General features: G+C 33.3%; 1 protein-coding gene across 1 annotated transcript in view; it reads right to left on the minus strand.

Annotated features, from left to right (window-relative positions):
• Positions 1–789: 789 nt before the first annotated feature.
• The window catches only part of LOC129228320 (vacuolar protein sorting-associated protein 53 homolog), a 52,810-nt gene continuing 39,445 nt past the window's right edge, over positions 790–14,154 (minus strand). The window contains exons 5-8 of the mRNA XM_054862995.1: positions 6,352–6,437; positions 2,745–2,796; positions 1,557–1,661; positions 790–1,024 (exon numbers count right to left, since the gene is read on the minus strand). Of these exons, the coding sequence (XP_054718970.1) occupies positions 842–1,024; positions 1,557–1,661; positions 2,745–2,796; positions 6,352–6,437 (426 nt within the window). The 3' untranslated portion in view covers positions 790–841. The remainder of the gene's footprint in view (positions 1,025–1,556; positions 1,662–2,744; positions 2,797–6,351; positions 6,438–14,154) is intronic.

The raw sequence follows: 14,154 nt of genomic DNA on the forward strand, positions 1-14,154 counted from the left end.
CGTAACTCCATCAATAAAAAAAGTCCCCCCCCTCCCAATATAAGGCATAAGAAGAGCAGCAGATGTATTGATTGTTTTCATAGAATCTTTTTCGAATGTTACCAATTTCTTGTTTGATGCATTAAAAGTAATCAAGGATAATTTCTGTACCTCAGAGCCAGACTGACGCAAGTCCAAAAATTAGGATTTTCTGTTTATTAGTGCATTGTATGCAGAAGCCTATTCCGCATTGAGCCATGTGAACGTAAATCTTTTTAAAAAATCCTTTTCAACTTTTACCAGACTTAAGAGACACTCGCTCCATCCCATTTACGGCTAAAAAATTTAACGTAAAAAAAAAGTTCATATCCAATCTATACTGCTGTGCAAAGCACAAAAGTTGTACTTGCACTTTTAGATAAAATTGAGTCCTTGTCAAAAAGTGGCTCTTTGTAACGTACTTCATCTAAATACAATGTTCTATGGTTATTTGAGAGTGGGAAGTATCAAAAAAAGAATTTTTGAAAAAGGTGGCATATCAATCAAGTGTATAAAAAGGTGTAAAACTTTAAAAAGCAATTCCTCAGTTTGAGCTTGACTACAGATACTACTTTTGTGCTTAGCATGGCAGAATACTTCTTTTTGAACAAAGTTTCAAAAAATATTTTTCTGTTCAAAAACTACAAAGTGTACATCGATTCCAATAAAAAGAAGCTAAAGGTTAAATACATCAAAGTTATTTTCATATAGAATAGTATGAAACTAGAGTTGAGTCATGAAACATACCACTAATTTACAACATAACAAAAATATAATTTTTATTAAAACTAATTACAAATAAAATAAATATAACCTATATATTTTACAACCGTTTAATTAGTTTCTCCAGTCTCTTAATGCGACTTGATTCATGCTCTGGTGTTGTAGGAGTGACTGAAGTAAGAGTTGACTTATCGCTTTCATCAGAATGAATTAAATTTGGCAAGGATGTTTGATGAGATCGGAATATATCTGTCATCACATTTTGTTCACTTCGCTTCAAACCCTAGAGAAAGAAAAAAAAGGGGGGGGGGGGGAGGTTATTATGTACAAATTTGCCAGAACAAATACTTTATTTGATTAAATAAATTATAAAAAAGTCATAATTATATAGTGGGGAATGACAAGACAACATATTTCCTGAAGCATAGCTAAATCACCATCTAATAAAAAGTAAAGCTGTGTAAAGATGTTTTTGAGACATTTGCACAACATACCGATTAAAATAGCAAATCTATGTTAACATTAAAATATAGGTTGGTGAAGGGAAGAAAAAACTAAGGTGGGGTGAATCAAATTTCCATCCATATAATTGTACATTTCTTACAAAGTTGTAACAAATAAGCCATTTTTTGAACAACAATACTACTTTTAAACGTTATTTCTGAAATTGATGCAACTATTGAATAAAGCATACATAAACATGTTAATAATCAATATAGAGGGGGGAGGACGATTTGTAATTCTGTGGGTTATGTCTTGCTGCATAGTTATCAAATACATTGATTCTCATGTAATCATGATTATATATTCCTTACCTTCATATCAAGAACTTTTTGAAATTCTGTTATATCCGATTCTGGTAAGAGCTTCATATAATTATCAACAAAATTTTCCGCATTTTCATGTGGAGCCATTACCACCTACAAATTATAAACAAATGTTTCAAACAAAGCCATGGATCGGCTAAACTGCACAAACAACGTTTAGCCAGGTGAACAAATTTAAGTGAAAAATGTAAGAGAATACAAAATTTCAAGCAACATTTTTATGGATTCCTTTCTGCACAACAAATGATATTTTATATATTTTTGTACAGCTGAAATTAATATTTTTAGTTTTACCAGATAGATAATTAACTCTCAACTAATTGTGATAGTTAACAAATTATTCAGCATGAACTATCAAGAAAATTTATATGATTTATGCATTAAAAATATTGAGTATTAATATAATAATTAATAAAAGCAATGTTACTGGATGTGAAAAGTTTGAAGTTGTAGTCACAATTATAAGATTATTCAATAAATTGTAGTCAATTATAAGATTATTCAGTAAGTTACCGCCCTATAGCCAGGGATAGGGCAGAAAACCTTTTTCTGCCTTAGCCCTGGCTAGAGGGCGGTAACTTATTGAATATACCAACCTTGCCTTCAATCTTCGAGTTGAACCGAACCATTGCTTCGGTCACTCGTCTGGTCTGTGCTAATTCTGTATTAGCTACTGTTTGTTTGGCACTCTTGGCTTCCTTAAGAGATTTTCCACCTCCAGCTCAGACACTTCCTATGCCGGGCTGATGAGTGCTAATAAGCACGAAACTGCAGTCCTCGGCTGGAATTGACTGAGCTGGCGGTGTATTTCATGTAAGATTTCATATAAGATTGTTTCAACCTGATTATTACCATTAAGTTCTAAAAAATCATTTCTGTAAAAACTGAAGAAAACAATTTATTGAAAAACTTGAGAGAAGCGTTTGTGAAGAGTTTTAATAATTTCAAAAGGGTGTTTGATGACTGATATTAAAATAGGCAGTAGCCTACTATGCCGGTATTATATTGATGATTATTTTCATCTGAAAGAGATCTATATTTGACAATCAACAAAAAAAAAAATTATTAAGTTCAAATGACTAAATCAAAATTTTGAATTTCAAAATAGATAAAAACAAACAAAATAACAAATTTCAAGAGTAATGTTTTGTGATCATTTAAGTAATTATAACTTACTTTTAATATCATTTCTGCCTTAGTCATTCCCTTTACAACAATTTTTGTGTATCTGGAAAACATTACAAAAATGTTAATATATACATACCTACATATACCGTACGTATGTATGTGGTTCCGATGTGTATGTGGTACAACGGCTCCAAAAAATGTTCATACACTTAAAATTTGTCATAAAATGAAAGAGGAATTAAATTTAAACACCAATATTTTTTCACATCATCTCTAGGTGATGCTAAATAAAACCAAACCAGGGGTCGATCCAGCGCCAAATTGGGGCCGCTTTGCGGCCCCTTCACAAAATTCCGCATGGCAAAAGCGGCCCCATTCACAAAATTCCGCGCCGCAAAAGCGGCCCCATTCACAAAATTCCGCGTCGTAAAAGCAGTCCCTTCACAAAAATTTATAAAAAGGCAGCCTTTTCACAATATTTTTTAACCGCAAATATGTACGCATCTACGCGGGAGCCTCTTCCACCTTAACCCATCTTATCTTTTTGCTTGCTGCATGAGGTGTTTTTGCTTGAGAGCGTGAGAGGAGGGACGGGAGAGGGACACTTGTGATTGGTAGCTTGTTTTCAGGAAAATCTTAAATTTTACTTTCATTACGCAATATATATTTAGTATTAATTTGTGTTCAGTTTCAAAATCCAATTCTAAAATAACTTTACTTAAAATAAAATTATTTTACATGCTGTTTTTATATTTTTATTTGTTTTGAAGATCTTGATTTCCTTACATCGGCCATGGTAAACGAATTTTTCGCATTTTTTATGTTTACTGTACCTTGTTAAGAGGCAAACAAATAAAATTTCTTATATATTTATTAACATCATTAAATTGCAAAGTTTTAAACGAAATACCTACTTTGTAAGAACGTCAAAAGTCAAAAAATTAAACGCTGAATGCTGGTGCAGTTTTATTTTGGGTTTTAATTACTTTTAAGTTTTTCAAACACATACATGGAATCTTTAATGAGTATTTCACTACTGTGTTAAGAAATATCTGATATCTTTGAGTCTGTTCATATTGTATTTATTAGGAGTTATCATTACGTTCAGCAGCATGTGCAATTTTCATTGCTCTTAAAGTATTTGAGAGGGGCAAACAGGAAATCTGTTGTGAGACGTTCACCTTAAGAAAGTGTGCCTTGCATATGTATATTTGTAAAAAGCAATAAATGTAATGTAGGTGTCAAATTACGAATAAAATGTTAAGGGTCTTACTTCCCCCCTCCCCCAGCGCATTTTCTCTTGACAGCTTTCAGGTATTCTTCAAGAACTTGCAATCACCCCTAAAACCTGTCTAAGGCTTTTCTATAACGATACGACAGCTAAAAATGCTTTAATATAATCTATTCCAAGAAAAAAATCACGAGAAGGTCTTTTTTACAAAAATAAAGAAATTTGACAAAAATATTTTGCCTTTTCACAAAATGGGGACCCAAAAAATAAAACCTGGATCGACCCCTGCAAACATTAAAAAAAATGTAAAAGTAATTTTTTTAGGCAGAAAAAGAACATGTCACAAAAGTCATTGTGCACTAAAATATTTTTGGATTAACTCATAATTAAAGTCCATTTATTTTAATTTTTTATTTGTGGTGAATTAAGCTGAGCTTCATTTCTTGCTTGTCCTGTAATACTCTGCTTCTCTAAAAATTAAAAAAAGAAAAGTAAGGTCAGTGAAACTGAAAAAGGAAGTCTGTGGCTGGTCTGTCTCGAGGAGACAGTATAGTACCTACAGCCTTGAAATTTTGAACAAAATTACTTCAAGCCCTGGGGGTATGCACCTGTTTTTTTTTTTTTTTTTAATTCGAATTAGTTTATTTTTTGTAATAATCTTTTAAGCAAAAATTTCCCATAAATTGAGCGAAACAGCAAAATATATTACTAGAGACCAAGAATTTGAAATCAACTTTTCAAACGTACAAAACTGCAGTGTTGCGATGCTCAGGAGTCCCCTAGCACCTATTCGCAACTCCGGAGCTCGAATACTCTACCTTGCGGTGATTAACAATACTAAAGAAAAAGGTAAAACATTCCATTCCATGTGCTTCCTTTGGGGCAAATTACAGGCTTCAGACAGTTTATGGTGTAATGTAATTTCAGAAGAATAGAAAAGAAGCTTCCCACAAACACGATGAAAAATTACTGCCATTCACTAAGCGTAGATGCAAGTTACGGCATTTGTTTGTTTTACCTTTTTCATCTGCCATTAGACAGTGGCTGCAGTGCCCCCTATAGTTTATTGGAGTTGCGAATAGATGTGCAAGATGGTATAAGTTAGTTTCGTACCCAGGAAAGGAGTGCTCTTCAAAGTGTTTTTTTTCTTTCTACTCCTTGGTTATGCATATTTCTATCAAGTTCTTTTTGTCTTGTATTCTAATCATGAGCTCTGTATTTAAATTCAATTCTCTACGGAAGTGAGAGAGGGACTTTTATTTGTTCAAAATGGAACTTGTAACACATTTTTCAACCCAATTTTTTCTAATATACGATTTAAATAAGATTGCGAAATAATCTTCAGGGGTTGGTGAGCGTCAGCGAGCAGAGGGCAGAGCCCCCTGATATTATTTTAAAAAATGGCAGGGAGTAAGAAAGAACAGTAAATAGAACTCAAAAATTGATTATTCTTCATCACAGTAGTGGTAAATCAAAATAATTTTGTTTATTTTTTTTTAAAAAACATAGATAAATTAAAAAATTTGAATTTTGACATCTTGAATTCAAATTATGTTTTTCACAATCACGAGTGTCTGTGTTTTGTGTATGTGTTTGTGTGGGTGTGTATGTGCGTGTGTATGTTTGTGTGAGCGTGTGTGTAGTTGTGTGTATGTGAGTGTAGGTATGTGAGTGTAGGTGTGTGTGTGTAGGATATGGATGCAACCTGGAGACGGTGCTTGCTATAGGAGCAGCATCGTGAGGCAGGCGGCCGGCCGATGGTGGTGCTGCAGAAGGAGGCGGGGGGTGGTTACTTTTACGTGTTTGAGTAAAAAAACTTAATTTATTTTTCTTAAGTTTTTTTTAATAGAGGTTATTTATGATAGCTGATTTTGTTTATACAAGCAAAATAGCAGTAGAAATAAATTAAGAAAATAAAAAAACTGATCTTTCTATGAAAATTGAACCTTACTTAAATAATAACACAGTTAAAAGTTCTTAGATAAATTGGAAGAATTTTTACCACAAGACAAGCAATATTTATATAACCTACAATTAAAAAAATAAATATGTATAATGTAAAGATTTCAACATGCTTTAAGGTCTTCAATCTTAATTAATTTTAAGTAAATTGCATGTGCAAGATTTAAAAAACAAAACAAAACAAAAGATGAATATTAAGGCTTAAGTGTAGGTGAATCAATTTTGAACTAGAAAAAAAAAAAAAAATGAAAATTGATGAATGAACCAAACATTCAATTAAATTAAAATGTAACACTCAATTTCAAAGAAGGGGTGGGGGTGGGGGGAGAAATAAAGGTTAAAATGTTTATGCATATTCAAAGGCACTTCAAGGCAAGGTGAAACCTGATTACTTGAAATAAAAGTCTACAGAAAGTATAATTCACAAAAAATAAATAAAAAATAAATAAATAAAAATCTTACATTGGAGGTGGTTTTCTTAGGGTCACAGATCCCAAAGATGGTAGATCAAGGAGCATTGTCTTCAACATATGTGTATCAAGCAATAACTGAAAATAGATATAAAAAATATTATTCTATACTGTGTGTATATATATATATATCCAGGGGCGGACTGGCCATGTGGGAGATGTGGAAAATTCCACATGGGACGTACCTAACTTGGGCCGTTTTCTTTTTTTTTAACATGTACGTACCGTTTTCCTCAATTTCATTTCGAATATATATATATATATATATATATATATATATATATATATATATACACATATATATATATATATATATATATATATATATATATACATATACATATATATATATATATATATATATACATATATATATATATATATATACATATATATATATATATATATATATATATATATATATATATATATATATATATATATATACATATATATATATATATATATACATATATATATATATATATATTAGCTGGGCCGGCCGTTCTTCTGGGCCGTTCCACTGTCACTCTTTTCTTGCCGCACTATTGCCGTATCTTGTTACGAAGGAAGGAAACAATGACTTTTTGTGGGATGGTCCTTCGTGACAAAGTTCGACCAAATTGAAGCCTTAAGGAGATTGCTTTACAAAATTTTGACAGTAAGCTTTAACGAGTAATATTTACTATTAGGAACTGCAAAATTTGATGAGAGATCCAACTTTAAAATCGATTTAGGATTTAATTTCCTAGCGACTGCACAAACAAGTTTTAATTAAGAATTTAAATAATTAAATTGATGCATTACTAAAACCTAATTTTCATTTTTTATGAATAATTTATTACATTATATTTGCATTAAGCTCAGTGGCGGATCACCGCATAGGCGCATGAGGTGCTAGCTTGGGCCTTCAACAAAGCAAGGGACCTCGGAGCCGCGAAGTTACACATCCTCAAAACCAAAATTTTTTGTTTTGAGGATTTGCCATGGAAAATCGTAATTTTGAGTGAAAAATGCTCAAAACTCATGGAAATTGACAGTTAGTCATGGATTTTAGGCGCAGGCTGATTGCTCCCAATAGGTCCCCCTTCGTCTAAAGGGGCCCCCCAGGCTTCAGGTGTCTTCTTTTGGATTTTTTCAGGAGAAAAAACTTTCTTTTGAGGATTTGGCATGGAAAGTCGTAATTTTGAGTGGAAAATGATAGACATCGGTAAACGATATTTATCCTAATGTAATGTAATATAAAATTTACTTTATTCAAATTAGATTAACTTCTCAACTCTTTCGGCACGTGTAAAGTTTCAGTTTTAGGTTGGCATCCTTTGATGCCCAATCATATGCAAATGAGGCAAGTATAAATGGCGAACGATTCCAATTGTTCTCTCTCTTCTTTTGTGTTCGTCAGCCTCTTGTGAGTTAGGTCCGATAGGTGTTGGGGAGTTGCGAACTCCGCCTCCACTTATGGCCAGGGTTTATTCTTATGAATTTATTTTTGTTAGTTTATTTATTTTAGTTACTAAGGACCAATAAATTTTTGGTAAGATTTTAACAAGTTTCCAATGTTCATTTCTTCACATTAACATTTGATTCTGCACCTTCCACTGTGTGATATTATCTCTGCTTGTATAAGCATGTAACATTGTTGACTGACTTACGAAATTTAGCCCTTCGGCTTTTCGTTTAAACATCGTAAGTTATCATAAGGGTTATGGGCCCAGCCCTACCCAATTGTATCATAATAATTACGTGTTCAGTATCATGAGTAATATAAATGTATTAAGATGTTTTCGAATTGTCAGCAGAGTAGAGTATTAGACTTCGTGTTTTTGTGATGAAATGGAATGTTGTAACTGACTTGTCTTTTTGCTGAATCGGTAGATGACAAGTGTTTGGAAATCTTTTCAAATTGTTTTCCCCGCATCGGCGTTGAATGAAAACTGTGAAAATAGAAGCTTTTCTTTTACTTTTTGGAAATTTGTATCGAATCTTTAAGCCATGTGTAGTGTAAACTTTTCTCAGACGTTTCGTTTGCATTTTATGGGGGGATATAGTTGGTTTGGTGTTAGGCAGAATAGTGGCTGCTAAATTCAGCGGAAGACCTGGACTTGTTCCAGGGGGGAAGCTGTAACAGTTGCACTATTTAGGTTTTTTTTTTCGGGGATATTTTGAGATTTTTGTTGGTTGTTTTTTTTTTGAAATTAGGTTTTTTTATTTTTGGCGTTTTTCGTGTTCTTATCAATCATGGCATCCCAGAGTGTTCCTATCGAAAAATTAAGGTCTGACAACTATGTGAGTTGGTCATCGGATATCAAATTTGTCCTAATGGAACGAGGTCTGTGGAAGATTGTAAATGGCATTGAAAAAGAACCTTTTTCTAATGATGAAAAAAAGGCTACTGAGCAAGAGATTCGTAATTTTCAAAATCGACAAGATGTGGCCCTATCCATAATTTATTTAAATTTGGAGAAAAATTTCAAAAAGATAATCGAAAATCAGGTCAACGCGGCTGATGCCTGGAAGGCTTTGAAAGATCACTTCTTTCCTGACAATCGTTGTCAGCATATGACATTGTTTTCAGAGTTATCCCAATGTCGTATAAAAGAGGAAGAGTCGATAAATCTTTTCGCTGCCCGTACTCGGCAAATTTTCGAAAGAATTAAGGCTATAGACGCGAATTTCTCTGAAAATTATTTGATTTTTCAAATTTTGCGTCATTTGCCCTCAGAATTTGACAATATTTGTCAAGTTATTCTTAGAACTACTGCACAGGAATTCACATTTAATAAAGTAGTCAGCGAACTTATTGCCGAGGAATCGCGAATTCGACTAGAAGATGAGGATGATAAAATTATCGGCAAGGCTAACTTTGTAAAGAAACCGGGTAATTTTGACAAGAAAGGAGTAAAAGGGAAACTAATTTGTTTTAACTGTAATAAACCCGGTCATAAGAGGAATGTGTGTCAAAATAAGAGGGTTGACAAGGACCTCGAACAACGAAACAGAAAGTCAAGATCACCAATCCGGAATAAGAGGAAGGCGAACAAGAAAACTGCAAGGTGCAGTTCCCCATCAGTGGAAAAGGAAGCATGTAAGTACCAGAACTTTTTCATATCTGAAGTACATCTAAATGAAGTATCAGAAGACCCTGATGAATTTATTTTCGACACTGGTTCCACCCATCATTTCGTCAACATTCGTAGTGCGTTTGAGGACTTTAAACCATTGCGAAACAAAGAAATGGCTGTAGCCGTTAGAAATGAAACTTTCCCCATTTTGGGGATGGGAACTGTGAAATTAAAGTTTGATGATACTATCATTGTTTTAAAAGATGTAATGTACTCTCCTAATCTGCGTCAAAATTTGTTATCGGTTACTAAATTCGATAAGGGGGGTGCTAAGTTTGAAGGGGGAAACGGCTCCGTGGCGATATCTGGTCGAAATGGATTTATATTTAGAGCAATTTTAAGAAATGGCATTTATTTTGTAAAACCTCAAATTTTGTATAATAAATCGTATCAAGAAAGTATAAAACCAAATAAAAGTAATGATCATTTCGAAAATGAGAAAAATGAATGCTCTAATGTAGAAAAATTAGAATTGTGGCATAGAAGGCTGGCACATATTAACACCGATAGTATCAGAAAGAGCGGTGAATTTGAGTGTGTCCATGGCCTGCCTAAATTCAAAAACGTAAAAATAGATTGTGAAAATTGTAAAATTGGTAAATTTAAACGTGTTTCATTTAAACCAATAGGTAAAATACGGTCTAAATGTCCCCTTGAATTACTTCATGCTGATGTGTGGGGTCCCATATTAAGGGAAATAAGGGGGAACGTTTTTATTTATCAATTATTGATGATTTTTCACGTAAATCTGCTTTGTATCCAATTAGTGAAAAGAGCAAAGTACCAGAAATTTTCATAAGGCACATAAAGCGTGCTGAAAGATTTTTAAATCTTAAAGTAAAAGCTGTTAGAACTGACAACGGGGGAGAATTCGTAAATAAAGTTTTTGACAATTATTGTTTGGATAATGGTATAAAACATGAGTTAACCAATATTTCCAGTCCAGAGATGAACGGTTTGGCCGAAGTGTACAATCGCTCAGCCGCTAATGCTGCAACAGTATTATTGGAAGAAAGCGGGCTAAGTAAAAGATTTTGGCCGGATGCTATGCTTTATTTCAATTATACTTGGAATAGGATTTGTCACTCAGGACAAACTAAAACACCTTTTGAGTTATATGGTGGACGTAAGCCAAGTGCTAGGCACGTCAAACCTTTCGGTGTTTTGTGTTATCTTGGAACACCCCGTCAGCAAAGACATAAACTTGATGTTAAAGCCAAAAAAGGTATATTTTTGGGCTATGCATTTAACACTAAGGGTTTTCGTATCTGGATTCCCGAAAGCGGAAAATTTTTTGAAAGTATAAATGTAAATTTTAATGAAAATGTTTATAACAAAGAAGCTTTTAAAAATATATCAGAGAGTGACTCTAGTGGAGCTGTGCTGGGTCCCTGTCTCAAATGGTCCAATATTCAATCAGATTCTGAAAATTCAGAAAATGAATCGAATTCTGAATCGGATAACGGAAGTGAAAGCCCGAGTACGCCGTCTAAATTCTTATCTTCTGATGAGAGTGAAATCGAGACGAGCGGGGATGAATCAGATTCGAATTCTGACTTGAGTGAAAATGGGGAAAACCCACCACGCGCCCAGCTGCGTGAAACAGAATGGGTGAGGAAAGCAATCCCAAGGTCAGATAAATCTCGTACTGATATTTATTTTTATGAGAAACATTCTTCTAAACGATTACGTTCTTTAAATGATGTTGAAAAATATTGTTCTAAAAATCCTATTTTGTTTAAGCCACATTTATTTGATTTTAATGGTAAAAATTTATATCAAGGTGAAATTTCTGATCAAACTGTTCATTTAAATTTATGTAACTTATGACTAGATGATGAAATTGTAATTCCTAAGAATTACAAACAGGTTCTTAAATCTAAGCAAAAGGACCAGTGGTTAGATTCAATGAGGGATGAATTAGAAGTTATGCATTCTAGAAAAGTGTGGGATTTAACACCTTTGCCTGCAAATGAAAAACCAATCGGATCAAGATGGGTTTTCAATGTTAAAAGAGATGAATCGGGAAAAATTGTTAGGTATCGTGGGAGACTTGTTGCTCAGGGATATGCACAATCCCCTGAATCATACGATCAGACTTTTAGTCCGACGATTCATTTTTCATTGGTTCGATTTTTCTTTTCCTTGAAAATATCAGAAGGTTGGTTCGATTTGCAGTGCGATGTAAAAAATGCTTATTTATATGCACCTCTAAAAGAATGCATCTTTATGAGACAACCATCGGGTTTTGCAATAGAAGGGAAAGAAAATCTAGTTTGTAAGCTTAATAAAGCAATTTACGGTTTGCACCAGAGTGGCCGTATGTGGTTTTTTGAGATAAAAAGTGTTTTATTGAAAATTGGTTTTCAGAAATTTGAAGAATGTAATTGTGTTTATGTTTATAATTCATGTGTCATTTTATTGTTATATGTTGACGATATTGTTTTGCTCGCACGGAAAGAAAAGAATTTAAATCATGTTTTAATTTTACTTAGGAAAAATTTTGGCTTAAAAGTTCTCGGAAAAACGAAAAAACTGTTAGGTGTTGAATTTGAAAGAACTGAGAATGGTTTGAATTTGTTTCAAACTAAATATATCATTGAAGTTTTTGAAAAGTTCAAACATTTTAATTTTCCGGTTTCATCATTGCCCATTTGTAAAGGTACTGTTTTTTCGAAATCGAATTGTCCTAATACAGAAAATGAAAAATTTGAAATGTCAAAGATTCCTTATCGTAATTTGTTGGGTTGTCCTTCTTTCATTGCGAGCAGAACGAGACCGGACATTTGTTATGCGGTCAATATATTCAGTCAATTTCAAAGCAACCCTGGTGTCATTCATTGGAACGGTCTTTTGAAACTTCTGGGGTATGTTTTTCAAACAAAAGATTTAAAACTTAAATTAAATTGTAATAGAACCTAATTAATAGCTTTTTCTGACGCCTATTATGCAGCTAATCGAGATGATCGAACTTCACTCAGGGGGCAGTTAATTTTGTTGGATAATGCGCCGATTGAATGGCGAACCTTCAAGGAACGTTGTATTAGCCTTTCCACTATGGAAAGTGAGTTTGTGGCCCTTTGTGAAGTGTCTAAAGAGCTTATGTGGTTTGACCGTGTATTAAACGAATGTTTACCCTGGGGAATTGTTAGAAAAAGTAAAATTAAATCTGTAATGTACGTTGATAATCAATCGGCCATTGACTTCGTTAAATCTCCGATTGAAAATCACCGTACAAAACATTATTGATGTAAAATTATTTTTTGTTCGTGATTTGATTCAACGGGACATTTTTACCGTAAAACATGTAGGTAGTAAATCCAATAGGGCCGATATTTTTACGAAGCCGCAGACCCGTTTTGAACTGAATCGTTTTTGTGAACAAATATTTTGTTAATTTTTAATGGTATGAAATTGTTTAGTATAATAAATATAATGGGATATTAAAGTATAAATATTTTTGTAACAACTGAAATTCTTTTTCAAATTTCTCGTTGGTTTAATCTTTGAGATGGAGGAATTTGATTCAATGACAAGAGTTTATTTTTGGAAACTAAGCGTTTTAAATAATTTTGTCATTGTGAAAAAAAAAAAAAAAATTTTTTGTAAAATCATTGTGCCCATCTTTTTCAAAGATACTGTTTCGAGTATTTTTGTCAATTACAGTTTGACAAGATAGTTTGCAGTGGAAATGTTAATCTTGGACTTACTACTAGTTCCTTGGACTGTGGATCATCAATAGGCAAGAAGGACTTTTTTTTGAGAAAGGACTTCAATCAAATAAGCGGTGATGCATTGAGCTGCATCTGCTGATGGATGATGTATTATGATGGATATATATCCATATTTGTTTATTGTTGAATTGTTAAATTTTTGTAAAAGATTAAGCCTGGCCCTTTGTGGATTTTTTTGGGGTTATTTTTGAATCTATTAAAATTGTATAAAAATTTAAAGTTTAATAACATTACTGAATGAGAAGGGGGGATATGATAGACATCGGTAAACGATATTTATCCGCGTTCTCATTCCTAATGTAATGTAATATAAAATTTACTTTATTCAAATTAGATTAACTTCTCAACTCTTTCGGCACGTGTAAAGTTTCAGTTTTAGGTTGGCATCCTTTGATGCCCAATCATATGCAAATGAGGCAAGTATAAATGGCGAACGATTCCAATTGTTCTCTCTCTTCTTTTGTGTTCGTCAGCCTCTTGTGAGTTAGGTCCGATAGGTGTTGGGGAGTTGCGAACTCCGCCTCCACTTATGGCCAGGGTTTATTCTTATGAATTTATTTTTGTTAGTTTATTTATTTTAGTTACTAAGGACCAATAAATTTTTGGTAAGATTTTAACAAGTTTCCAATGTTCATTTCTTCACATTAACATTTGATTCTGCACCTTCCACTGTGTGATATTATCTCTGCTTGTATAAGCATGTAACATTGTTGACTGACTTACGAAATTTAGCCCTTCGGCTTTTCGTTTAAACATCGTAAGTTATCAGTCAAAACTCATGGAAAGTGACAGTTAGTTATGGATTTTAGGCGCGGGCTGATTGCTCCCAAAAGGGCCCCCTGCGTCTGAGGGGGCCCCGGGCTTCAGGTGCCTTTGTTTGGATTTTTCCAGAAGAGAATATTGGGACATCAAAAGAAAAAAAAATGTTTTTTTCGT

The sequence above is a fragment of the Uloborus diversus genome, chromosome 8, assembly GCF_026930045.1.
Source record: "Uloborus diversus isolate 005 chromosome 8, Udiv.v.3.1, whole genome shotgun sequence".
NCBI classification, from domain to species: Eukaryota; Metazoa; Arthropoda; class Arachnida; order Araneae; family Uloboridae; genus Uloborus; species Uloborus diversus.